Source organism: Podarcis raffonei, chromosome 6 (assembly GCF_027172205.1).
Source record: "Podarcis raffonei isolate rPodRaf1 chromosome 6, rPodRaf1.pri, whole genome shotgun sequence".
NCBI classification, from domain to species: domain Eukaryota; kingdom Metazoa; phylum Chordata; class Lepidosauria; order Squamata; family Lacertidae; genus Podarcis; species Podarcis raffonei.
The window spans coordinates 66,768,353-66,795,418 of NC_070607.1; the positions used below are offsets into that span (position 1 = coordinate 66,768,353).

The following is a 27,066-nucleotide window of genomic DNA, read 5'->3' on the forward strand; positions in this document are numbered from 1 at the left end:
ACTGCCATGGATAAGCTTTTTCAGCCATTTCTGAAAAGCTATTAAGAGAAAATATTGCTAGTCAGTAGATCTCATACAGATTTTTGCATTTTAAGCTAAAGTGTCTTTTTTGCTCAGGTTGTGGGGAAATGGCTTTTGAGGTTTGTAGTTTTCTTTCTTGCTTAAACTAGTCATACAGATGAAAGGAACTGTGACTTGAGTATCAGGGACACATCATCCTTTTAACTGTAGAATTATGGTATTCTATTTTGTCACTTGTTTTTTCTTGGTCTTTCATTATAGAGAGAAAGGAAGAGTCTATTGCTAATCATTCCAATCATGAACCCAGAACTCTAATCACAGAACAAGTGCCACCACCAGAGCATAACTCTTTCACTATGGCTCCTGCCAGAAAAGTAAGTAGAGGTTGACTTCAGTTTTAAAAGTAACAACTTGCTTTGAATCCTAGCTTACAATACTGTGCAAACTTACTTACAAGTAAATTTTATTAAATTCAGCATATTTCCACATAAGCATTTAGAGGATCGAGTGACATTGTACATTAATATTCAACAGAATTTCTTAAATATACTGCATGGCTGTGATGATACTGCCCAGTATCTATCTAGTGCATAGACATTTCACCAGACATTTGAGAAGATCATCTTAAGTGTAGTTGGGTGTTGGGAAGAGGATTGTACTCAGTGCCACATCAGCAGCATTCTGCTTATGCAACAGGACTTCTTCCTTCACTCCTTTTCCCGTGTACTCCCAAATTCTGCTCAGAAGGGTCCCCCATCTTCCCAAGACAGCCACAAAGCTGAGGAGAGGGAAGTTCTATTGTGCAAGTGGAGCATCAACATTGGTTGGAACCTACAATGTTGGATTTGGACCAGAGCGACCTGTCTGAAATCCCCACTCAGTCAACCTTATCCACTTCACCGTGTTGTTAGGATAAAATTAAGTAACCATATTTATGTCATCCTGACAGAATGCAAACAAGGTTGATTTAATCAAGATAGATTTAGGAGGGCTGCATTAATTGTTCGTAAAACATTCAGAAGCAATAGTATTCCGCCATTTTTACTTAAAAGGGTATGTGCCCCAAATTGATCTGAGAACCATATCTCTCTTTTGCAGCGAACCTGAAGAATTGTACATTTTTAGGCTGAGGAAATTGGTTTTAACATACTGAAAACAAAGGCCTCTTCTTCATTGTTTATTCCTAGATGTATATCCCCCCTTCCACCACCCGGCTTATTTTCATTCTGAAAAATGAGCTGCACACTTCAGTTAATTTTATATTGGACATTGCAATAATATATTGTTTAATGCTTCATAAGAATCCTGGATTTCTACCTGTTTAGAAATCGAAGAGGGGTTCTTCCTGGTTTTTGTTTATTCTTGTGTTCTGTTCAACTGGAAATGCTGTCATCAAGCATTGTGCAATAAAGTTTTTTTTACATGTAAGTGAGTTAACAATCTTCTGCATTTTCTTAAGAGCTATGTGGTTATCATAGCAGCAGAAATCCCAGGTTATGTAATCTTTTCCAGATTTGAGAGCACCCTGTGTGCTAAGATATTATATAACTGAAAGGGCACATTAAAATATTTAGTACTAGGCTTTTTTCTCCCCAAGTGAAACTCAAAATATTGCTGGGGGGGGTTAACCCCTTTCTGTCTTAAATTGCTGATTGATGATAAATAAAGCTAACATAGATATGCTCATTTTAAAAGTATGGTAATTAATTTGAATCTGTGCTGTTGAACCACTAGGATGAATGATAGAAGCAGAACTATCAGTAGTCTCATGCTTCAGCTGGGACAGCCCACTCCATCTTTGGAAAACACTAATGGTTCTGTTGGGAGAAGATTAAGATAGGCCATTTATCCATATACTGGTCATTTGGAAGGACTGCCTGCGGAGGAGCCTGGGGTTTCTTTTCTTACACTTGTATTCTGTCCTTGCTGCAAGGACTCAGAATAGCATTCATGGACTTTCTTGACTAGCATCAGGCAATGTCATGCTGTTCAGCTTTACTCTTCTTCTTAGCTTAGATGTTAGGATGGGGCTGGAAATGTTTACAATAGCCTTGCAGTGGTAGAGTCTAGTGGATCAAAATGGTCCCTCTGCAGTGCAAAGCATATGTATGAACAAATGTCATTTGGCCTTTAAGCATTTGCTAATATCCAACAAGCGGCTCCTCTGAGCTATGAATCATGCAAGAGAGTCCTGTATAAGCGTCTCACATGTGAGATTCCACCAGAAAAAATAAAGAGTTATATCATTTTGAATAATAAAGACACTTGAGTAGTTAGATAATTCCCCACCAACACCGAGTAACAATGAAGATGGTTTATTCAGGGTGGTCTGAAAAACAGGCACAAAAGAGGTGTAAAAGATGCAAGCTTATGCTTCACTATAGTCTCTAAAAACTGGCATCTTACCAGTTTGCTGAGCTTTAGGATTCAGAAATTAATGCTAGGTTAGTTGTTTTTCACAGATGGATGATGTGTATGCCTGGCACTTCAAATACTGCACTACTGGTAAAATTGTATTAATTGGTTTAATGTGTATTTCATGTTCTATAGCGGAAATGATTTTAAACTGGAAGTTAATTATTGGAATAGTAAACTAATCTGGAAGCTTTAAAAGGTAAAGGTAAAGGTACCCCTGACCATTAGGTCCAGTCACGGACAACTGAGGTTGTGGTGCTCATCTCGCTCTATAGGCCAAGGAAGCCGGTGTTTGTCCACAGACAGCTTCCAGGTCATGTGGCCAGCATGACTAAGCCGCTTCTGGCGAACCAGAGCAGTGCACAGAAACGCCGTTTACCTTCCCACCGGAGTGGTACCTATTTATCTACTTGCACTTGACGTGCTTTTGAACTTCTAGGTGGGCAGGAGCTGGAACCGAGCTTAGTTTTAAATATCCTCCACTCTTCCTTATTGTCCTCTTTCTCTGTTGCAGTTTACTCCATTGCTCAACAAGTCTGAGGAACAAAAGGATGAATCTCCTTCATCATGGAGGCTAAGTCTACGGAAAACCAGCAGCCAAAACACACTTAGTGAAGGAAGCGTTCCTCGTGACATGCCAAGAGAGAAGGATGGTTCCATATATCGTTCTTCTTCGACCCCTCGGATTTCTGCATTATTAGACAACAAAGAGAAGGTGCTGAATAATCTGGCTTTCCTCACTTTGAAATGCAAGTTTTGTAATCTTATAAAGTGTTAGTTAAAGGCCTTTCCATATAACTATTTTTAAAGCAAACCTTTTTCTTAGGGATGTACTCATTAGCCCCAAGGCAATGGCAGTAGTACTATATCTTTACATTAGAACAGGAACATAGCAAGAGCTGAGCTGGCTCAGACTGGGGTTTGATTTGGGTATTGGCAGTTTGGCTTCAACAGCGGCCAACCAAATGCTTCTGGGTTGCCTGCAACCATGCCGTGAAGGAAACAGTCTTTGCTGTGGTTAGTTTCCCAGACAACTGGAATTTAGAGGTACATTACCCCTGAACCTGGGAGTTACATTTAGCTACCTTGACTTGATGGTAGCAATGCAAGGGTGCTAGCAAAGTTGTGCCACTAGTTATCAGATGTACGGGCACTATCTGGTACCTGGGACACTCATGCAATTTCCATGCTGCAATCACAGTAGGCATACTGGAGAGGAGGAAACAAGAATACAGTGGTACCTCAGGTTACAAACTTAATCCATTCCAGACGTCCGTTCTTAAACCAAAGCGTTCTTAAACCAAGGTGTGCTTTCCCATATAAAGTAATGGGAAATGGATTAATCCATTCCAGATGATGAAAAACAACCCCTAAAACAGCAATTTAACATGAATTTTACTATCTAACAAGACCATTGATCCATAAAATGAAGGCAATAATCAATGTACTGTACTATAAAATAAATAAGACAGTATTGTAGATGATAAAAATTAAAATTAATTTTCTTTCTTACGTGCACTGATGATAGTCATTGTTTGGATGGGGGGCTTTTATCCATTTTTGCAGTCACACTGGGTTCCACACAAAACAAGTCATAAAAACGAAGTAACAAGCCTGAGTCACAAGTCAGTCCCATAAAAAGGAAGACCAAGTCACAGTCAAAAAAATGAAAAAGCCACACAAACAAACATGCAAAAAAATAGCAAAAACAAAAGCTCCAGATATTACCTCTGTGTTGTGTGGGTCCTCGGGACTCAACAGCCAACAGACTCAACAGGAAGCCTCTGATTAGCAGCGGGGGACTCAATTTACAAATGGAACACACTCAACAGGAAGCAGAACATGTTCAGCTTCCAAGGCAAAGTTCACAAACCATAACACCTACTTCCGGGTTTGCAGCGTTCTTATTCCAAGTTGTTCATAAACTAAGCTGTTCTTAAACCAAGGTACCACTGTATTGTAATACGTGTAGTAGGAAAGTAAGATCATTTTTGGACCACTGCTGTCACCTTCATTGATCTGGCCAATTACATTTGTACTGGAGCAAGGAGAACAAAAATCCTGACAGAAGCATTGTGATGATGGTGGAATTGTATCGGTGTCTCTTTCCTCTAGATTTGTAAACAAAATAAATGATAACCATAGTGGACTATGTTAAATTTGATTGATTGATTGATTGATTGATTGCATTTGCACCCCACACTTCAGCCAAAAAGGGTCCCAGAGTGACTTCCATAAAATCAAAACAAGAAACTCCCTACCTGCAGGCTTACAATCTAAAAACGACAACAACTTAGCACACAAGGAGGGAAGAGGAAAATCTGAATCAAAACTCAAGCCCCAATTTCTCACCAGTTTTTCCTATATTGACTAGCTGGCACAGTTCAGAGGCTGGATGTGCCTGATGGAGCTGGGCCTCCAGCAAATCTCTGCTTCCTCCCTCTCCCCTTGAGGCAGTCTGATGGAATTTAGAATTAAACACTTAAACAGCGTATTTTGATTCACAAAGTGTTTGACAGCTCTAGAATTTTTGACTGAAAAATTCAACATAATTACGGAATTTATTTTTATTTCAACAGGACAAGGACAACAAAATCTATTTTGCTTCAATAGCCCCTCGAAGGTTAAACAGTGCAGGTGACATAGAAGAAAAGGAAAACCGGTAAGTCTCTTTGAATTTGGGGCTCAACTCTTAAAGATGTGAATATTTATAAGCTGAATCTCTGGAAGATTCTTTTTCTCCCTCCCTCATTCTGCATCACATACACAAGTTTCACATCATCATTCCACTTACATTTGAAACAAAGAAGAGTCGTGATTTGGCCGTCTCCCAAAAGAACTTCTAATATATTTAAGCTAAGTAAAAAACAATTTAGCAATATACAGTCCTGTTACTTATAAGGCTTTCCTTTTTCCATGTTCCTCTATTTATCTCTCCCTTTTCAATTACCAGATAAAGTGAATGTACCTGGTATTTCCTTTGTATAACTGGGCTGAATCCAACTAAATCATTGCATGCTCAGAAAGAATTCCATGAGTGCGATGGAACTGCTTCCCCCACTTCTCCCCACAGTGTCCCTCTGCAAATCTCTGTGTCCTGCGCCCCCAATTCTCTGGAGTATATTTGGGGACAGTGCAAGGGGCACACAGAAGGAAGAGAAGTTTCTTTGTGCTTGCAGAAATAGTTCTGCACACACAGTGATTTACTTGGATAAAACCCACTGTTCTTTCTCCTTTCATATGTTTCTTCTCTCTCAATCACTCTGATTAAATCTGGGAAAAACAAAGTCTTATAATTAGAGTTCCCCTTTTGGACTTTCTGTGTAAAAAGGAAATGAATTAATCTATTTGGGTCAGAATATTGGGAAAATACCTCTCATTTTGAATAATTTCTTTATGTAACTGACGGATGGAAAATTGGAAGTCCCTTTTATTTTTCTTCTCTTTTTTGTTCCCCCTTTTCTGTTTTTTGTTCTTATTCAGGTTAGTTTCTTTGATCTTACTGTGTTATGAAAAAACTTTAATAAACTCTTTTTTAAATTTATTTTTTAAAAAAGGAATGACCAAGTCTTTTCTGCAGGGAAAGTTGGATAACAACAAAAAAAATATATAACATGGAGAATAAGAATTGGTTTTCAATAGCTGACATGCTTAATATCATATACTATCATGTTCTTACATCAACGGTTTTTAAATCTATTTATCCTTTGTGTATGTGATCTATTACAAATAGTCCTGTTCTTCACATTTGGCTGTATATCCCCTATTACTGTAACATTTCTTATTCATAATTAATTCTTAGATTCGGTAGGCATTTTATTATTTAGCTGGAGCACATAATTCTAGTTTGTGAGCATGATATTTGCTTTATATTTTTATAGTGATATGACAATATATTCTGCCATAGGAAAGGTATACTGATCTTTACTTTTGGCCATGCTATCTTTTAGTGGTAGTTTGTTGATAATCTCAGCATTGCATATGTACTTAGTACCCTCTAAATAGTTCAGAATGTAGAGCTATATTACAATTTGAACCATCTATTCACTATAGACTGGCATGTTTCTTAACACCCAGTTTGACTAGCAATAGGCTGTGGGTTGGCTTGAGGGTTTATCAGTATAGATTTCAGTTTAAGATCCCCCCACTCCTATTGCATTTGCAGAGAATCTGCTGTAAATTTGGTACGGAGTGGTTCTTATACCCGGCAACAGTGGAGGGATGAACCAAAGGGAAATGAAACACCTGCAACTGGTGCACCTTCCACTTATGTATCTACTTATATGAAAAGGTGAGTCATGTTAAAACCTCTGCTTTTAAGATGTTGCATTTTGCTTTTCATCTAACATTTACATCTACAAAAATCTGAGAGATATTATGATTACCATGAAAACCAGTGACAACAGAAGCCTAAATGATTTGCCAATTTCATCAGTCTTATTTCTCTTGTACGTGTGCTGAAAGATGCAGGTTTCATATGCCTGTGTACTCACTGCTTTTCCTATATGGCAAAATCATATCTATTAGGAAAAGTGTCTTATGTGAAGTAGCAGAAAGTGTCACTTTCTCTAGAGACTTAGTAGAGGTTGGATACATTTGTGGAAACTACAATAAGGCAAGCTTTACATTTTCCCTTGTAGAGCATCCTGTGTAATGTCAAAATTACTCCTTACGGGCACCTTGTGTCCATAATAATTGCTCGGATCAATTGAAACAATGCACAAACACCTTCCTTTCAAATACAAACAAACATTTATTTGTTTCAAATAATACCAATGTTCTTAAAAAATGCGAATAAATAAAAGCAAAAAGTTACTGAGCACATGAATGTGAGTCTGTTATGAACCAACAACCCAACTGATTTGGAGTATAGGCATAGAAAATAACAGTTCAAATCAGGAACGGAAATAAGAAATGATACCTCTATTTTCTGGACACATGTCTATCTTATACTAGTCTTCGTTTGACAAAATGTGTGGTAGCTGCTCCTAGGGTTTGATAAGACAGTTTAGGTTTATATAAGAATAGCCTTGCTATATGATCAGGGCATTTGGTCTCCCAGTTGCCAACCAGAGAGAGGCCTGTGGGCATCCCACAAGCAGGACATTAGCCCTTACTATACTTGGTGCTTCTTAGCAACTAGTATTCAGAGGCATATTATTGATCCTGGAATAGTATGCACCCATCATGGCTAGTAGCCATTGGCAGCTTTATCCTCCTGTGAATTTGCCTAACCCCGCTTTGAAGTTGTGCAAGTTGGTGGCCATCATTGCATCCTTTGGCAGCGAATTCCACAGTCTGTTCTGGATCTTACAACGTTCAGTTTCTTTGGATGATCCTGGGTTTTCCCCCCAAACCAACCAACCACAAATGTTATGATCTTTCCTCTTAGGGACATTGTTCTAGTCCCATTATCATTTTGGTTGCACTTCTCTGCACCTTTTTCAGCTCTACAGAACCCTTTTTGAAGTCTGGTATCCAGAACTCAAAACAGTATTCCAAGTGTGGTTGCACCATAGACTTGTATAGCAGCATTATAACAGCATTATGCCTGTTTTATTTTTGAAGGCCTTTCCTAGCAATCCCTAACGCAGAACATAATGTATCAATTCCTTAGCGTCTGAGCCTGAGTAGTGAATGTTGCCACTATGAATGTTTTAGACTTATCTGTGTTGGGTTCAGCGAGCTTGATTGTATGCGTTGTGTTGCACTGTGATAGACTTTAAGGCCCAAAATCATTCCGGGAATGTATTCGTGCTTAAATGACATGAGACGTTTCAGTTTTAACTGAAGTTACTGATCCTTTTACCTGTGCCTGAACACTTTCATGTTGGCTATTTCATCCTTCCTCAAGCTGTACTTCAGCCATCTCTTTCTTTACTTGGATATTTCTGAGCTTTTCTTTCCACTCTGCTCTTTTTCATTTTGTTATTTTATCCAACAGAATAATTTGACATGTATACAGTACATTCAACTGAATTTTTCCATTTTCCTGTTCTTCTCTTTTTCCCCTGTTTTCAACCTTTTACTTTATCTCTCATGTTTCTTCAGTCTTGATACAATGCCTTGCTCATTTGACTTCTCCTTAGCCTAGGGAATTACGTATAATCTCCCTTGCCTTAATTTTGCTGATAGATAAACATTCCCTTGGCAATTAACCAGGGTCCTGTGCTGGTCTGCAACAATATTTTCAATCTTCTCTGAAGCAAGTGATTTTCTGCTGTCTTACAGTGCTTCATTTGGTAGAAGTAGTGACCTCAGCAGTCCCTATATTTCAGCCAATCGCAATGCATCTTCTGCTACCTCACCCACTATTATTGGTTCATCTACCTCATTGGGCACAGAGTGGCAACTTGCCTCTTGCCCTTCATCTGTCAATTCTAGCACTACAGCATCAGTACGCCAGTTTAACAGGTAAGGGCTCATAGTATGTCCACTGAAGAGGGTTTATCAAAGTGCCCATAATTTTTGTGTCAAAGCAGTGATGCTTTATGGCAGGCATAGGCAAACTCGGCCATCCAGATGTTTTGGGACTATAACCCTAGTTAACAGGACCAGTGGTCAGGGATGATGGGAATTGTAGTCTCAAAACATCTGGAGGGCCAAGTTTGCCTATGCCTGCTTTATGGTGTGATATTTCAGTCTGAAAATTCTTTCCAAGAGGTTCTATCTCTAGTTAGTAAAGTATTCAGAATGAATGTTTACAAACTCCATACAAACCAGTTTCCCCCCCTAAATACAGTGTTGAACTGTGTGTATGCCTTCCCCCGCCCCTTCCCCAGACCAATCAGGTGTATAACTTGAGTCATTTTGGCATTCAATGCCTTAAACTTTTATTAAGCAAATTACAAAAATATTTTAACTCATATGTATTCTTTTTCAAAAGGGACGCAGGTGGCGCTGTGGGTTAAACCACAGAGCCTAGGACTTGCCGATCAGAAGGTCGGCAGTTTGAATCCCCGCGATGGGGTGAGCTCCTGTTGCTTGGTCCCTGCTCCTGCCAACCTAGCAGTTCGAAAGCACGTCAAAGTGCAAGTAGATAAATAGGTATCCTGTTGCTTGGTCCCTGCTCCTGCCAACCTAGCAGTTCGAAAGCACGTCAAAGTGCAAGTAGATAAATAGGTATCGTTCTGGTGGGAAGGTAAAAGGCGTTTCCGTGCGCTGCTCTGGTTCGCCAGAAGCGGCTTAGTCATGCTGGCTCACTTGGCCAATAAAGCGAGATGAGCGCCGCAACCCCAGAGTCGGCCACGACTGGACCTAATGGTCCCTTTACCTTTTTCAAAAAATGTTGTATTTGTATTTTCCAAAGTGGCAAATAATAAAACTAAACATTACAAGACAAAATAAAACAAAGTCATGCATAACATAGACATTTTCCTTCATTATTTACATTGGGAAGTAGTAGCCTTTCTTGTAAAACTGAATAACATGGCATTGACACATTGCCATTACAGAATCGAGCATTTTATACCAAGGTGTCCTTCCAAAATGGCTCCTGTCCTGTAGGAGGCTACATTTCCTGCATACCCATGTTTACAAAAGACATAGCTAGAAACCAAATAGAGGCAAATGCATCAGGATCTACTAATCTCCTTAACATAATATTATGTGTCAATTGTTTAAGTCAGTACAGTGCACCATACATGTTTCACCATGCTTGCTCTAAGCTTCTAGGCCATCTTCACCACATAAATTGTCAGTATTGCATGATGCACCAAGAGTAAATTGTTTCCCAAATATTTAGATAATAACTGGTCTTTTAAAGGTTTAACTCACTTTGTTTCCTATACCCCCTCCTTTAGGGTGCTCTACCATTGCACATGAACCCCTGTTTCATATTTTTCAGATCCCCTTACAGACAACAAACTGACTCAACAACAGAGAAGAGCACAGAGGGCATCTCTCCTAGCATTCCATTAAGTGTCATAACAAATCTTGCTGTACCCAGTAGTGCCAATGGTGTCACAACTGCCAATTTTAACTCAACGACTGGAACAGAGTCCTCTACTGGTGATGCTAGGGATCGGAGAAGGTGAGTGAGTATTTTGGTGGTATTCTTGTGAAGTGTGTTTTGCCTTCACCTGCTGTAACAATTGATTAGAAACGTTTTCCTATGTTAGTGATCAGATTGTGCTTGGGTTACACTGAACTATCTGGACTAAGCTGTGTTGCAAATATTTGCGATGGTTTGAAATTATATTTCCTGGGTATTCACCCACTGTTCTGTGCAAGATTTCCCAATTTTTGGTATTTACAGTCAAGATGTATTTGTGGTTAAGGTGACTTGGTCACAGCCACTATTTTGAGTTTGGATAGGATTGGGTGCGCATGTATGCTTGCAAGTGCATTTTCTTATGTATATTCTATGCAAACATATTTTATGCAAACAGTTCAAAGAAGATCTAGCATTTCATTTAAGCTTTCCACTATCCATTGTCTTCATTCAAAGCATAGTACCTCCAGATTATAAGTTTGGCATAACAAAGCCACATGATTCTGCTCATTCAGTTTCCTTTACTATGTTTTTAATCATGCTGTTGATTGCATGAATATTTCATTGTGAGCAGTTGCTGGAATTCTCCATGGTACTATGCTGACCTGGCACTACTGAAATGTACATTAGTTTTGCCCACATATTTTTGGAATGGCCATAGCTATCTAAAAGAACATTCTTTTATGGACATCTCATGTTATTTTGTGGGACACGGAGGGAGATGCAGTTGGTTTCAGAATTACAAATCTATGGGCTAAGTTGCTGCATGTGCAGAATGAGATCTGCTCATGCATTGAGACTTCTCCCTGTGTGTGTTCCCTCTGTATCCCCTAAATTTGTCTTGGAGAGTTGTTGGAGGGCACAGAGGTAGGAGAGGGCAGAAAGTCCCAGTGTGTGAGTGGACTTCATTTCTCTCATACATACTCCACTTAGTACTACATTGAATTCACCCTATATTTCTTTTTTATTATTATTACCTAGCGGTTGAGCTCTGTTGAGATGACCTTGGTTTCAGATGAGATTAAAGCAGGTGATATTAAATGGTGACCAATTGTGGGGTTTAAACCATATTCTTAGTAATGTAAATCAGTCAGACATTTTGAGAGGAAGCCTGGTAGCTTAAAATGAAAAATAACAGGCATTTGCTAGATACCACAATATGGGTTTTCAGCACTTAATGGCAGCTGTCACAATAGCACATTCATTTAATTCAGTGTTCCCAAAGCTCCATGTTTCTCTTAGCAACAACAACATAAACTCCCAGACTAATATTAGATCATTAAGATGCCTCCATAACAGGCAGCTCCTACTTGCCTATTTGAAGCCACTGGATTAAAACTGAAATGCATTGCTAGGTTTAGGAGGAGAGAATAAGTCATCTGGAATGTCCTTCCTTTCAGAAGGGTGCTGCTACACTGACGGAAAAGCTGACTGTAGATATGACTTTAGAACAAGTTCCTTTTCATACATTTTGTTCTAAGTGCAAAAATCCAGAGGATCAAATGTCCAAATAGTTTCTATTCAGGATTCATTCATTATTTTCCTACAATGGTGTGAAAACTTCCATCTGATCTAATCCTACATTGGTCAAGTAACGTCTGGATGGAAGAACCGCATGGAAGCCCTGCGCTTGTGAATTGTGTTCACTTAGCCATTGTGGTTTCCTCATACAAACATTAGCAAAGCAATTTGAACTGTACTAGGTTGAAGTGACTATTGGGTTGCTGTGGGAAATGAAACCAAGACTACAGTTGACCTATGATTAATAGCAGGTAGATTTGTGGTGTCTAACTGCAGAGTAATAATCCATCATAGAAATTAGATTTTGAAATGGAGCCTGCTTTTGTACTCTGCTCTTGTTTCAGCATTAACTGGGGAAGCCTGGAAATTTGACTGTAGGCTTAGTAGTTTGCTGATGCATGTTTCTTTACACTGAATTATTCTGCTATATTATATCAATGTTGTGCTGAGTCTGTTGTCTTAAAACCTTGTCTATGCTGCCTTAGCAGTTTGGACTTGGGTGGTGAAACAAGTTCATTTATACGCATAAGCGCTCTATTTTGATCTTGCTATTATTGTTTGCTCATCATTTATATTAAAAGCAGCGATTAAGACACATGAATGATGGGACTTGAAGTCATATGATTGAAAATATCTCACATCTAGCAAATTTTTAGATTAACCAGGGGAGATCAAGTAAATCATCCATTGCCAGAACAAATATGTGACGGATGTCCATTTCTTTTTTATAATGTAACTATAATTTTGTAATACTTATGGAAAAATCAAACTAAACTGTTTACCTTCTGAAAACGAGACCTTTACCTAGCCAGTTTCTGAACAGATAGTGATTGCATGGACTTCATTGATGTCAGTGCTGTGCTATGAACAACTGTCAGTAATAGAGAACCATGCTGCTGATTCGTGCTATGTTGACTTTCAAAGTCCTTGAAATTATTAATAATAATTCTGCTTTTGCTGTTGTCATGATTTTCGCTCAGCTGTTTACATAAGGCTCCCATTTTTCCTAGGAGGAGTTTCCCCCTTTTCTTGCAATCTTGAGCTTTGAGTTAAGCTTCTATGGCTTGTTGGGAAGGAGGGGTATAGACATGATTTAATTTTGCAAATAAGATTAATTAATTTAAAAATTATATATTATTGTATGAAGGCCAAGAACTGCAAAACAAGTGGTTGGTCATTATATTTGTTTTTGTATTCCCTCCCCCTCATATATTTTGTGTTTCTTTTTTGTTTTTGTTGAGAACATTCACATTTTTAAAAGAAAATGGCTTGGTAGGTTAAGCGTATCCTCTTAAATAGTGAGTACTACTTTTCAAAGAAGTGTGTACATTAGAGGAATTGACCACAGCCTTGCTAGTGGCGGTAGAGTAGCTGCTATACTAGGTGCCTGCAGAAGTTGATGTACATGGGCTCCAGAAAACATAGGTTATTGTACCATTTGGTGTCACTGTTTGAATAGTTTCAATTGTTCTGCTAAATTCCACCGTTGACTATGTGCAGAATTGCTGCCCGTTTCTAGTGTTTGCACTGATTAGCTATGATTTACTAAGTTATGAGTGAAGAGAAAGTGTTTATTTCTAAGGAAGTGCTTGATAAGAGCAATCACTTCCTATTTCAAATGCTCCATAGATGGGTATTGTACTAATTGTCAAAGAGCTGTTTCTGAAATCTCAGCCTAGTTGCTTTCTGTGTTTTGGGGCACCACCTACTGTTTAGAGATTGTCCCTGCACTTGGGCCTACTCTGGCAAACATTTATAATATAGCACGTGAACCTCCAGGAGAGAGAAGCCTTAGTTCTGAAGGTCAGACATACATACAGTGGTGCCTCGGGTTACATACGCTTCAGGTTACAGACTCCACTAACCCAGAAATAGTACCTCGGGTTAAGAACATTTCTTCAGGATGAGAACAGAAATTGTGCTCCTGCAGCGTGGCAGCAGCAGGAGGCCCCATTAGCTAAAGTGGTGCTTCAGGTTAACAGTTTCAGGTTAAGTACGGACCTCCGGAACGAATTAAGTACTTAACCCGAGGTACCACTGTATTTTGTAGATGTTCTTCTGTCTGCCTTTGGCCGTTTATTTTTTGATTTGTAAAAAGAAATTGCATATTCTCTGTCTATATAACAAAGTAGCACAATAATAAGATTATGATATCTCCCCAAGAGCAGCACATATGTTAGCCGTCAAGGAAGAAAGATGGAGATGGGAAATATGAGAGAGAACAGGGAATCACGTAGGCAGTGTGCATGGAAAAGTGGTGGGACTGACACAAGAAAAAATAAAAATAAAAATTGCATGACTCTATTGGTGTGGATGGGGAAGAGAGTTAAGGGAAGATTTCCACCAGGCCTGTAGATCCCAATAAGTGACCAAACAGTATAATCTAAACAATGACCCATGAATGAAGCCAAGGAATCTTCGTGAAATTCTTACTGACTGCCCAAATTATCTGGATTTCGGAAGAAGTTATTTGACTAGTAACTATTTCCTGGAATCTAGATTTCTCTGAATCATTCCTATAAGCAGGCTACCAGATAGAGTGAATCTCACTAGAAAAGAATGGAAATTACTATGAAATCAGATTCATATTGGATGGAAAAAAACCACACATGAGATGCAGATTGATATTGGTTGAAGACACTCCATGTATAGGATACAAGTTTCATGTATTTATTTATTTGTCGGTTTGTATCCCATCCTTACTCTGACATAAACAGAACAAAACATTTATAAAAAATAATAATATGATAAAAACCAGAATCATAAGCAAGCTTATCAGAGATAATCAATGACAAGCAATACCACTAAAATCACTACGATATCAATGCTTCACAAATAAAAATAAATTTGCAGTGTTGCATCATCTTTTTATTTGACAAAGGTAGCTTGCCTTGGTAGAACTTGGTTGTCTGAAATCATTTTTCTTATGTAACTATGAATCTGCCATAAGCTCTCCCATACTTCAGATTCTTGCATGAACATATTTCAAACTGTTCTTGCTTTATCTTACCTTTCATTGCTTATTTCTTGATACCAACATGGCACAGTTTGCTTTATCCTTGTGCAATTAAAATATTTGGAACAATAATCAATATTCGATTATTCTAAGAGTGTTGTGCACAATTTATGTAGTTGTTGGTATTCAATTGTAGTAGAAAATCAGGACAGAGGAAGATAACTTTCTGAAAGTGTTAAGAAAACCTCATCTCAGATACTTACATAACTCCAAAGGGTTTTCAGGGGGCTACTCTATCTGTAAGTCAAAAGGTTGTTCAGAGCCCTTGTTTAAAATAGCATGCAGGCTGTAACATGTATCTCAAGGCTCCTGAGTTCAGTTATCATTGCTGTCAGAACTGTATGCATTGTGTGGTGACTCCTGGTCTTATATGAAATGGTGATTATGCGGCTGGTTAATCGGTTTGGTACAGTTGTAAGTTCATACCACGGCACCCTTCATATCTCGCTTGCACAAGTGTGCATGCATAATAAACACACACATCAGAGGTCTTAAACAGTTGCTGATTCTGTTTTTCGTCAAAATGAGGAATTATTTCATATTGAAGCACTACATTTACCAGAACAGTCTTGTAATTTTGCAAGGCTCTGACAGATTCCTACACGAATAAAGTACTTGAAGTACTATTTCCCCTTCTATGCCACATACTTGGCACTGTGTTAGGAAAGGAGGGCAAAGGCTCTCTTAAAGAAGGAACCAGTCAGCCAACACCTGCTACTAAAAGTGCTTATCAGCCATGCTTTTATAGTTTGCGATAAAGTCGTTCTTTTATAAAAAGAGCTACCAGTGCTGGTGTGATGATGTAGGAGGGGCAGGAATTCTGCCTGCTGTTTGATTTTCCTTGTTGGGAAGAGGAAAGGTTGTTGTTGCTTTATCAGGCATCAGACCGCATTTTTATGTGCAAGAGGTCAGGGTGAGGGCTTGCGTCTTACCGGAGAAAGCCTGGCGACCTGTGGAGTAACTGAGCAGGTATACGTGAAAGGGTTTCAGCTCCTGGAGGGACTTCCTGACATAGTTCAAGGTGGGAGTTCTTATTGGCTCAGATTGTTGCATATTTGTTCTTAGTGCCAAAACAAAAAGCTGTGCAGATTAAAGTAGACCAACATCTAACTTTACTTACTAAACACTTATACGCTTAGCTTGTGCTGGACTTTTAAGAGAAGTGCCCAAGAGAAGGAATTTATGTGCTAGGAATGACTTACAGTTTGTACCCAGAAAAATAGCTTTAAAATCAGGTAAAGCTGCCTTTCTCTAGAGTCTGCTTTATTCCACTCTTGCCTCAGATACTAACTGAATGTATTTCTGTGTTTGCTAATGTTCGTTTAGGATGGTTGCACTTGAAGAATTCTGCTCTTAACAGAGAGCATTTATGTATATTTTCACTGAAGACTAATAGAGAATTTGGTTAAAACTGTTGTATCTTCCTTGCCTGCTGTTGGACTATGAGATGTACATACATGCCCCCTCTAAGAATCCTGGGAACTGTAGAGTTTACAAAGTTCTGGGACTTAAAAGGAGTTTACAAAGTTCTGGGACTTAAAAGAAGAAATTGATTTTAAAATTGTATCGGCTTTTCGGTTGGGAAGATTAGTAAGAAAAGATAGATCCAGAGACTGCTTAATAGCTTTGAGATCAAGGGAGGAGAGAGACAAAATACTAGGCCTACACTTCAAAAACTCAATTGTGATACAAGAGAAAAGGGTGGAAATTTATCGAGATATTCCTAAACAGTTACTGGACTTGAGAGCCACCTACTCAGATTTGGTTAAGTTACTGAGACTCAACACAATTCCTTATAGGTGGGAGTTCCCACAAGGGCTATCATTCACTTACAAACAGAAGAAGGTTAAAATAAGATCACCAGAGGACTTACAAAAGTTCCAGCACGACCACGGAGAAGACCTCCAAAAAGAAGCAGCAGCTAATTGGCCTATACCCAACCCAGGTGGAGCAATACCTGCACCTTCGGAACCAGAGGAGAAAGAAGATACACCGCTCTAGGTGTAGCAGAATAGTTCAGGATGTCTCTGCGGCTACTCAGTTGGAATATAAATGGCGGAAATTCCCCGGAGAAAAGAAGGAGGTTATTTCACATATTGAAGAAAGAACAATTGGACATTATTTGCCTACAAGAAACCCATGTGACCAGGCTCCACAGGAAGGTTTTGGTAAATAAAAGATTAGGCCAAGAATTTATTTCGTCTGACAAAGTAAAGAAAAGAGGAGTGGTGATCTATGCTAAGGAGAGCCTGATACCCAAATTTCTATTTAAGGATGAACAAGGAAGAATTTTGGCAATTGAAATTCAAACCCAAGGAGAAAAAATATTGATATTAGGAATTTATGCCCCAAATGACGGGAAATCAGAATTTTTCAAGAAGCTGCATGAGACGTTGCTGGACTATCTGGACTATGCTAACATCATAATGATGGGAGATATGAATGGAGTGGTGTCTACACATATGGATAAGTCTTACAACCAAAACTTAACATCTGATGGCAGACTGCCCAAAACTTTTTTCGAACTGACTGACAATCTGGATTTGATCGACATATGGAGGACAAAGAACCCCCTAGGTAAAGAAGGAACTTTTTTCTCTGAGGCCCACCTGTCTTGGTCAAGGATCGACCAAATCTGGACCTCCAGGGGGCTGGCACCCAAGACTAAAAAGGTGGAAATCTGCCCAAAAACATGCTCCGACCACAACGCCTTGAAAATAGAACTTAGATTAACTCAACCCGGTTCCTTCAGATGGAGAATGAATGACACACTACTAAGAGATCAAGAGATTGTGAAAAAGGCCCAAAAAACATTAAAGGACTATTTTGAGATAAATCTGAATACTACAGTTGAAAAAAGAACGATCTGGGACGCAAGTAAAGCTGTTATGAGAGGGTTTCTGATACAACAGAATTCAATCAAGAAAAAACTCTGGAACGGAAAGAAGGACAAAATATTGGAGAAAATACACCAAGGAGAAAAAAAACTGAGAACCAAACCAAAGTCCAAGGAGGTGCTGAGAGAAATTAAATTCCACCAAGCAGAATACTCAAAACTGATCAATCAGGAGATTGAATGGAAAATAAAACAGATGAAGCAAAGATCTTTTGAATCAGCAAATAAATGTGGAAAGCTGCTAGCTTGGCAGCTGAAAAAAAGACAAAAGCTAAACACGATAACAAATCTAGAGATTGATGGAAGGACCGTACAGAAACCAGAAGAAATTAGGAGGTGCTTCCACAGATACTTCAAAGAACTGTATGCACAGGGGCCCCAGAAAGAATCAGAGATAGATCAATTTTTAAAGATAAATGGACTATCAAAAATAACTCAAGATAAAAGATCAATCTTGAACTCTATAATAACCACACAGGAAATTGAAGGTGCCATTCAGAATATGCAACTAGGCAAATCTCCAGGCCCAGATGGACTTACCTCCAAATATTACAAGGTTCTAAAGGACTATTTGATACAACCTTTGTTGGAGGTATGTAACCAGATTATGGATGGGAAGAGGGCACCAGAAACGTGGAAAGAAGCCTTCATCACATTGATACCTAAGTCAGAATCTGAAAAGACTCAGCTTAAAAACTACCGTCCCATCTCACTCCTAAATGTGGATTACAAAATATTTGCAGACATTTTGGCAAATAGACTTAAAAAAGTCTTAAATGAAGTAATTCATAAAGACCAAGCTGGCTTTCTCCCTGGTAGACATTTATATGAGAACACTAGAAACATCATTGACATTTTAGAACTTTTGCAGACTAACAGGAACACAAGGGCGGTGTTAATCTTTATTGATGCGGAGAAAGCATTTGACAATATATCTTGGATGTTTATGAAGAAGAACTTGGAGGGGATGGGAGTGGGACGGGGGTTTGAGAATGGATTATATGCAATCTATTCAGAACAAAAAGCTAAATTAATAGTGAACAATGTGGTGACGGAGGAATTTAAAATTGAAAAAGGGACACGACAAGGGTGCCCTCTATCCCCTCTGTTATTTATTTCAGTCCTGGAGGTGCTATTGAATATGATCAGAGAGGACCGGTTGGTACAAGGGATAGAGGTCGGAGTGAAACAATATAAACTGAAAGCTTTTGCAGATGACCTAGTTTTGACACTGCAGGAGCCAGAATCCAGTACAAAAAGAGTTCTCGAACTTATATCTGAATTTGGTCGGGTGGCGGGATTTAGGTTGAATAAACAAAAAACTAAGGTTCTGACCAAAAATTTAACAATTACAGAAACAGAGGGGTTTCAGAGAGAAACAGAACTGAATGTGGTTAAAAAAGTGAAATACCTTGGGATCTATTTGTCCTCCAAGAATTTGAATTTATTTAAGGATAATTATGAGAAATGTTGGTTGGAAGTTAAAAAGGATTTAGAAATTTGGTCAAGATTGAAACTTTCCTTGTTGGGAAGAATTGCAGCTATAAAAATGAATGTGTTGCCGAAAATGTTATTTTTGTTTCAAACCTTACAGATCGTGGACAGAGTGGATTGCTTTGGAAAATGGCAGAAGGATATATCTAGATTTATCTGGCAGGGCAAAAAGCCCCGAATAAAGTTTAAAATATTAACAGATTCGAAAGAAAGAGGGGGGTTTGCCCTGCCGGACTTGAGGTTGTATTATGAAGCTGCAGCCTTCTGCTGGTTGAAAGATTGGTTTTTGTTGGAAAACACCGATGTCCTAGATCTGGAAGGTTTTAATAATGCTTTTGGATGGCACGCATACCTATGGTACGACAAGGTTAAAGCACATAAATTGTTTAAAAGCCACATTGTCAGAAAAGCAATTTTTGCAGTCTGGATGAAATATAAAGACTTACTAGAGAGTAAAACTCCGAGGTGGCTATCACCAGTGGAGGCCAAGGCCCGAAAAAGACCCAATATGGAGGCCTATTGGCCGAAATATTGGGAATTGACTGAAAAAATTGGAGACAATTGGAAGTTGCAGAGCCAGGACAAACTAAAAAATAAGGTGCGAGACTGGCTACATTATGCTCAAATTCAAGAGGTTTTCAAAATGGACAAAAAAGTTGGTTTCCAGGTGGAAAAGTCGAAACTAGAGACAGAATTGTTAGAACCAAAGACAAAGCTGTTATCTAGAATGTATAACTTGCTGCTTATGTGGAATTTACAGGATGAGACAGTTAAATCTGCTATGATTAAATGGGCACAGGATGTTGGACACAACATTATGTTTGAAGACTGGGAAAGGTTATGGAACACCGGAATGAAATTTACGGCCAGTACGGCCTTGAAGGAAAACATTATGAAAATGATATACCGGTGGTACATGACCCCAGTCAAGTTAGCTAAGATACATCACCTGTCTGACAATAAATGTTGGAAGTGTAAGGAAGCAGAGGGGACTTTCTTTCACCTCTGGTGGACATGCCCAAAGGTTAAGGCTTTCTGGGAAATGATTTACAATGAGTTGAAAAAGGTATTTAGGTATACCTTTCCCAAGAAACCAGAGGCCTTCCTGTTGGGCATGGTAGACCAGAAAGTGTTAAAGAAGGACAGAACTTTGTTTATGTATGCTAGTACAGCAGCAAGAATACTCATCGCAAAGAACTGGAAGACACAAGATTTACCCACGCTGGAGGAATGGCAGACGCAGTTGATGGACTATATGGAGATAGCTGAACTGACCGGCAGAATCCGAGATTTGGATGTAGAAACAATTGAGGTGGACTGGAAAAAGTTTAAAGACTACTTGCAAAAGTATTACAAACTGTATGAATCTTAAGACGGTGCATGATTTGAAAATGATACGCTTTAGCAATTATGATTAAGTAAATAGTAAACTAAGTGATAAAAGAGAAAAGGAGATAATATGAAATTGAACATGTTACGTTTATTTTAAAGGTATAAAAATTCTGACATAATACATTGAATATAGATACATAACATGTAAAAGTTACAATAAGGTATGACATAAGGTAACAAATTGCTGACATTGTTAATATAAAGAACGCAGAATCGGAAGGGGTGGGGAAGTCCAATTTGGGATTTTTGTTAAAAAAAAAAAAATGGTTTCTTGTAAACTCCTTGTTTGTAATGTATAAAATTTGGAAAGAAACGTAATAAAAAATATTATAAAAAAAAAAATAAGAATCCTGGGAACTGTAGTTTAAGGGTGCTGGGATTTGTAACTTGTGAGGGGTAAGCCGCAGTTCCCAGGATGGTGGTGGTGGTAAAGGTGGTTAAAATTTATATTGTTTGTGCAGCTTGAGTCATGAAGGGGCGTAGTCAGGGTGGAGTTTTATCACTTTCGCTTTGTTATATTCTTCCACAAAATCAGTTTAGCCATACAGTGTACATTTACAGTTTAAATAATTTTATGCACAGTGCATGTAAGTAAAGTGTGCTAAAATTCAAGGTACAAATCTTGAAGCCAGTGTCAGCTCCAGGTTTTGGAGAGCCTTTGGGTAAGGCAACCTCCATGGCCCACCCTGCCTCACTGAATCAATTTTTTCATTGTAGCAGGTCCAGTGGCTCCCCAGTAAGGTGTGACCCTTGATTCATGTTGATCCTTGACACCAGCCCTCATAAAATCATATGTGGCTAATCTTTATGCCTTGCAAATATTAGTTTTTCCCATATTTTTTTTGACCCATGAGGTGGTTACTTTCCGGGTTTTTTTTCTTTTTTAAAGTTGTTTTTTAAGTCAGTTCATTGTAAAAGGTTGGCATCTCTTTGGTGAATCAGGAAATCTTTTTCAGATGGCAATGAATTTGCCATGATATCAGCTGTCTTTTGTGAACAAGAATATGGAAGACTGTTGCTTTGTGGATATGACTGCTTCTTGTTCAGCACATTTCAGTCTCCTCTTATTAAATGTACCTTGGCTAATTAGACCTGGACTGTCTGTTTTCTTTGGAAGAGCTAAACCCGAATTGAGTAAAAGCACCACCATAGTATCTGGGTTTTGCTTTCTGGACTAGGTCAGCTGGGCTGCTTCTGCTAGTCTCTGTTGTGTGGAAACTGGCACATCCTCTCTGTGGCTTATACCTTTCTAGCCTACACATTTCCTTTAAAGGAGGCAAACTTGTGCACACTTACCTGTGCATAAATCCCAATTAACTTGATAGGGATTACTTCAGAGTTAGACACCTATTTATAGTAAATTATTATTATTAAAAATATATACATATACAAGATATACATATACAATATCACATACAGATGGTTACAGTAAAAACACCACAGCCCCAGTCCTTTCCTTTAAAGTGGTCCTAATAGAGAAGAAAGTTCCAAAGGGGTATGCGACTATTTATAGTATTTTTACTCTATTCTTCAGCTGGAAAAAAGGTTCTCAGAGTGACTTGCAAATATGAATATTAATATAGTAAATAAATAATAACAGCTTTCAGGCTTACACACTAAAAGATAGCACAAAATGATGAGAGATTGAGAGGGAGGAGGAAGTAAGCAAACCTGTGCACTCAGTTTTAGTTTGAGGGGTTTTTTTGTGATGACCACCTGGAATGGTTGCATGTATAGCAGCCTTTGCTAAATCCTGGTATCTTCCAGATGTTTTGGACTACAGCTCCAATACTCCCTGGTCATCGTCCATGCTGGCTGAGACTGATGAGTCTTGTAATGCAAAACATCTCATGGGCACCAGGTTGGCAAAGACTTGCATGTATGCAGTGGTACCTCGGGGTACATACACTTCAGGTTACATATGCTTCAGGTTACAGACTCCGCTAACCCATAAATATTACCTCAGGTTAAAAACTTTGCTTCAAGATGAGAACAAAAATCGTGACCCAGCGGCGCAGCGGCAGTGGGAGGCCCCATTAGCTAAAGTGGTGCTTCAGGTTAAGAACAGTTTCAGGTTAAGTACAGACCTCCGGAACGAATTAAGTACTTAACCTGAGGTACCACTGTAGTGCCTTTAGTCATTATTAACAACTTTCTTCATGCCTAAAATTCTGCACCCTACACTGTTACACAGACCTGGTTTGCACATTACACTAAACCGTTTTAAAAACAAACAAATCATGTTTTAATGTGGAAAGGTAGATCACTTGTGCATTCCACTGAAAGGTTTTCACTCCATTCATCTCCCATTTCTACAGCTGCCACACTTCAGAGAAAGAAGCCACAGTCTCATTTATTGTGATATCTGAACTTGAGGTTGTGGTTTATTTCTCTCCAAGCAGTAAGTTGAGAGCAAACAATGGCTACTGCTTCTGGTTTGTAGAGAAACAAGCCATAGCCCCTGGTTCAGATGTCATAACCAGACGGACTCTGGTGACTTTCCCATCATAGTACTTCAGTACCGCTTGTTTTTGATGTGTAAAGAGGAGCTATTCTTAGGGGTAGAAAGAAGGCACACTTTGCTTTTTTCAGACTTATTTTTGGAGGGGGAGAGAGACCCATGCAAGCAGGGTGCAGATGTAGAGAATCAAGCACTTCTTCATTACTTTTTTGTGTCTCTGCTATCCGAGTTACACAAGAGTATGACCAGAATATCATGGAGGTGCTAATTTTGAAAACAATGGCTTTTGCTTGATTTCCACAGCATACTTAATGGTTTATTGATGAGACCCTTCTGTGCATTTCTAATTCAAATAAATTTTCAATCCAAATACACATTTGATCTAGTTCTCTTGTACAACTCAATTATAAACTAAAATAATTGATTTTGTGCCATATAAGAGTTTATGTGGAGTCCTGTCAGTACTGGGACCCATGCTTTTAAACTTGTTCAAAGTGTTCTGTGCCACTGCTTGTAGCATTAGACTCCCACAGGGATTATTTATTTTTGAAATTTTAGAACACAGCAGGATTCCTTCTTACCCTAGACATGAATTCTAAATTTTAATTCTGTTTTGGTTATTTCAGTGTAAAGCAGAGTTGCATAATTGTGGGCGGCTATGCCCAAATAAAACAACTGATATAAATCAGTCATGTTGAAATAACTTAGTTATAAGGTGGTATTGTTAGTAGGTTTCTTCTATGCATGTGAGGAACTTGGATACGTGAACAAAACAACCTATATGAAAAGGCATAAAATCTTAATTTGCATATATATATATATATATATATATATATATATATATATATATATATCCATTCTGTCCCTTTCTTTTAGGTCATATCTGACTCCTGTCCGGGATGAAGAAGCAGAATCTCTAAGAAAGGCACGATCCAGGCAAGCTCGCCAGACTCGTAGATCTACACAGGTACGGAACAATAACTCTTTAAGGCCTGTTAGATGTGGGGCTATTTAAAAAATAATTATATAAGTAGAATTATTTAATGCATCCTGTGAAGATGCCTAACACTACCCCACTCATACTTCATTGCTGAGTTCTCCTTTTGAATGAAGTTGCATTATTTCTGGAAGACATCCAAGATCACACACCTGTGAATCTCCAAAGAAGGGAATTACTTCCATATTATACATTTGAGAGATAAAAAAATTGGTCTGTAAAAGCTCCTGTAAAAGAAGATTATGATTTTCTTTTCTTAATGGAAGAATGCTCAAGGAAAGTGTTGTCCATGGGTAGCAATGTTGCATTGTAATGTTCTCTCTTAAAAACATCTCTGTACCTGCTATGCAATGACATTATCAACCACTGATGTTTGTGATTCTGTATTTAGCATTTCTTACTTCTTTTAAGCTGATTGATACATTAAAGTGGTGATTGCTAACTTTCATGCCACTGGGTCTGACCTATAATTAGAAATTGGCTGAGCTTGGGCTTTGTGGAAAGCATAATGTAATTTGTGTTGAGGTGTGGATTCAGTGTAAGAGGTGTAATGTTAACAAATACAGTCATACCTCATCATGTGTCTGCTTCAGGTTACTTTTCAAGTTGCGTCCTGCGGCAGCCCGGAAGTACCGGAACGGTTACTTCCGGGTTTTGCCGCTTGTGCTTGCGCAGAAGCGCTAAATCGCGCTGTGTGCGTGCGCAGATGTGGCGCTTCTGGATGTGAACGCTTCAAGTTGTGGACGTGCCTCCGGGATGGATTATGTCTGCAACTCGGGGTTCCACTGTATAGGTATAATAGACTTGACTTTCTCCCATTTCCCAGGGTGTAACACTTACAGATCTTCAGGAGGCAGAGAAAACCTTTAGCCGATCTCGGACAGAGCGGCACGAACAGCCAAGTGAAAAATTGGAAAGAACTGAAGCAACTGAGGAAGACCGTGAAAGGCAGGCACAGACTGCAGCAAGGGAACCTGGGGAGACCCGGTCACGATGGAACAGAAATTTGGATGAAGAGGTGAGTAAAACTATTGTAGTAATGCCAAAGTTACAGGTTTGATCCCTGTATGAGACAGCTGCATATTCCTGCATTGCAGGGGCTTGGACTAGACGATCCTCAGACTCCCTTCCAACTCTATGATTCTATGTCTAGCTACCTTTTTTCAAAATGTTTTTATGGCTTGAGATGAGCATCAGGTTTTTAATTATTCTGCTTTAAAGGTATTAGGAGAGATTGGATCCACTTTTTGAACATAAGCACCATAGCTTTCAGATGTTGCTTTGCTTTCCACTTCACCATTCATTTATTATGTCCAAAAGTAAGGAAAACCTATAAGTGAAAAGTAATACAAAGTGTAATGAGAAAAGCATGCTGAGTGTTCAAAATGAATATTTGTTCTTTCCAAATACTTGAACTGTAACTAATCAGAAAGCTGTATTAGCAGTATTGTTGTTTTATTAACACCTGAAGGGCATGTCTAGATGTCAGAACTTAATAAATGGCATTTTAAATAGTTTCCATACAGACTTTCAAGGGTTGTAATATTATTAACTGACAAACGATTTTCATCTTTGTCTACAACTGTGAGATGATACTACCTAATGCAGGTTCTCTGACCATACAGTCATTTTTTCCCCTTAAACCACAAGGCAATTTTTATGATAGCTTTGGAGATGTGCTCGTATCTGTAGGCTTTTAAATGGTTTCTCTTGCAATTAGATTGTAGGTATGGTTCTTGTTGGGCATGACTCAAACTAGGTTCGCTGAATTTGCTAATCCACGTCTAAACACACGTGGAATCATTCGCAAGATTAGGATACATACATATTTTGACCACAAGGTGACAGCGTGACAGTACAAAGTTGTGTTGTAGTGGGGGGGGGAGTGTCTTCACCCCTAGACACTAGATGATCTATGTTTTTCCTTCTCTGAAATCATTATGAACAAAGACAGATTTTAAATCCTCTTTTTCACACTATCATTATTATAAGTAAAATAACCTTTGTCTCCTATCTCAAATGATCATTCTTGTTCTTTATAGCCACCCTAAAACAGAATGTTAATAGAGTATGATTAAAGATTGAGGAGAAAACTTGTACTTTGCTAGCTGTTAATTATCTTCTTATTAAGTCAGTAATTCTGTTCATTTGTCTTTCAGTCTGTTGGTCAAAGATTGAGGGGCCCGGCGCAGCAAGACAAACCCACAAGCCCCATCTCTCCTTCATTAGCTCCTTATCTTTATTCAAGTTCTCACCTTCCCAGGACAAGTAGATCTGTATCTTCTGATTCTGTGAACCCATCAGACTTCCAAAGCACATCTGCTGCTGACATGGAGAAAAATGGTATTTACTATTGTAATTACAATATTGTACAAATATTTTGAGTTTGTTTTTTCTACCACATAGTGACTGTGTAATACTATACTTCATACTTGACCAAGAAAATCCAAGAATATCCAAGGAAAGCTTCTCCACTCTTAATATATAGTACAATATATTACAATATATAATATTTGGAATGCTGAATCTTCTTTGTCTGGGTTAACAAAGCCAGTATCAGCTGCAACCAACTATGCCCTGGGCCCTCCGATCTCTCACTCCACCAGCAAAAATAAGATACCTGTCCACATGATGCTGACAAAAAAAGCACCACTCATATACTCTGTGAAGAAGGAAAGTTTACAGTCTCTCTCACCCCCCCTCTCCTTTATTTTCTTCCCCCTCCCTCCCCCACTTCTCTTACCCCCTCATTGCCTACAACATAAATGTCTCAAATTGACTGTAATTGATGGGTATGAAAATTTGATTTGAAAATAGAGACACTGAATGTAGTCTTGTTACTTATGGAAAATATTTTAAT

The 27,066-nt window shown here is 38.6% G+C and overlaps 1 protein-coding gene across 12 annotated transcripts in view; it reads left to right on the forward strand.

The window, feature by feature from the left end:
* PPP1R12B (protein phosphatase 1 regulatory subunit 12B) overlaps positions 1-27,066 on the forward strand; it is a 104,206-nt gene that overhangs the window by 30,627 nt on the left and 46,513 nt on the right. For 6 of the 12 annotated variants that reach the window (XM_053393671.1, XM_053393670.1, XM_053393669.1 and 3 more), the window contains 9 exons: positions 283-395; positions 2,951-3,151; positions 5,016-5,098; positions 6,602-6,727; positions 8,668-8,850; positions 10,283-10,468; positions 24,086-24,176; positions 25,033-25,224; positions 26,366-26,549. In XM_053393671.1, the coding sequence (XP_053249646.1) occupies positions 283-395; positions 2,951-3,151; positions 5,016-5,098; positions 6,602-6,727; positions 8,668-8,850; positions 10,283-10,468; positions 24,086-24,176; positions 25,033-25,224; positions 26,366-26,549 (1,359 nt within the window). Of the gene's footprint in view, positions 1-282; positions 396-2,950; positions 3,152-5,015; positions 5,099-6,601; positions 6,728-8,667; positions 8,851-10,282; positions 10,469-24,085; positions 24,177-25,032; positions 25,225-26,365; positions 26,550-27,066 lie in introns of those variants that run through there. The other 6 variants (XM_053393676.1, XM_053393675.1, XM_053393677.1 and 3 more) reach the window with 4 other exon arrangements.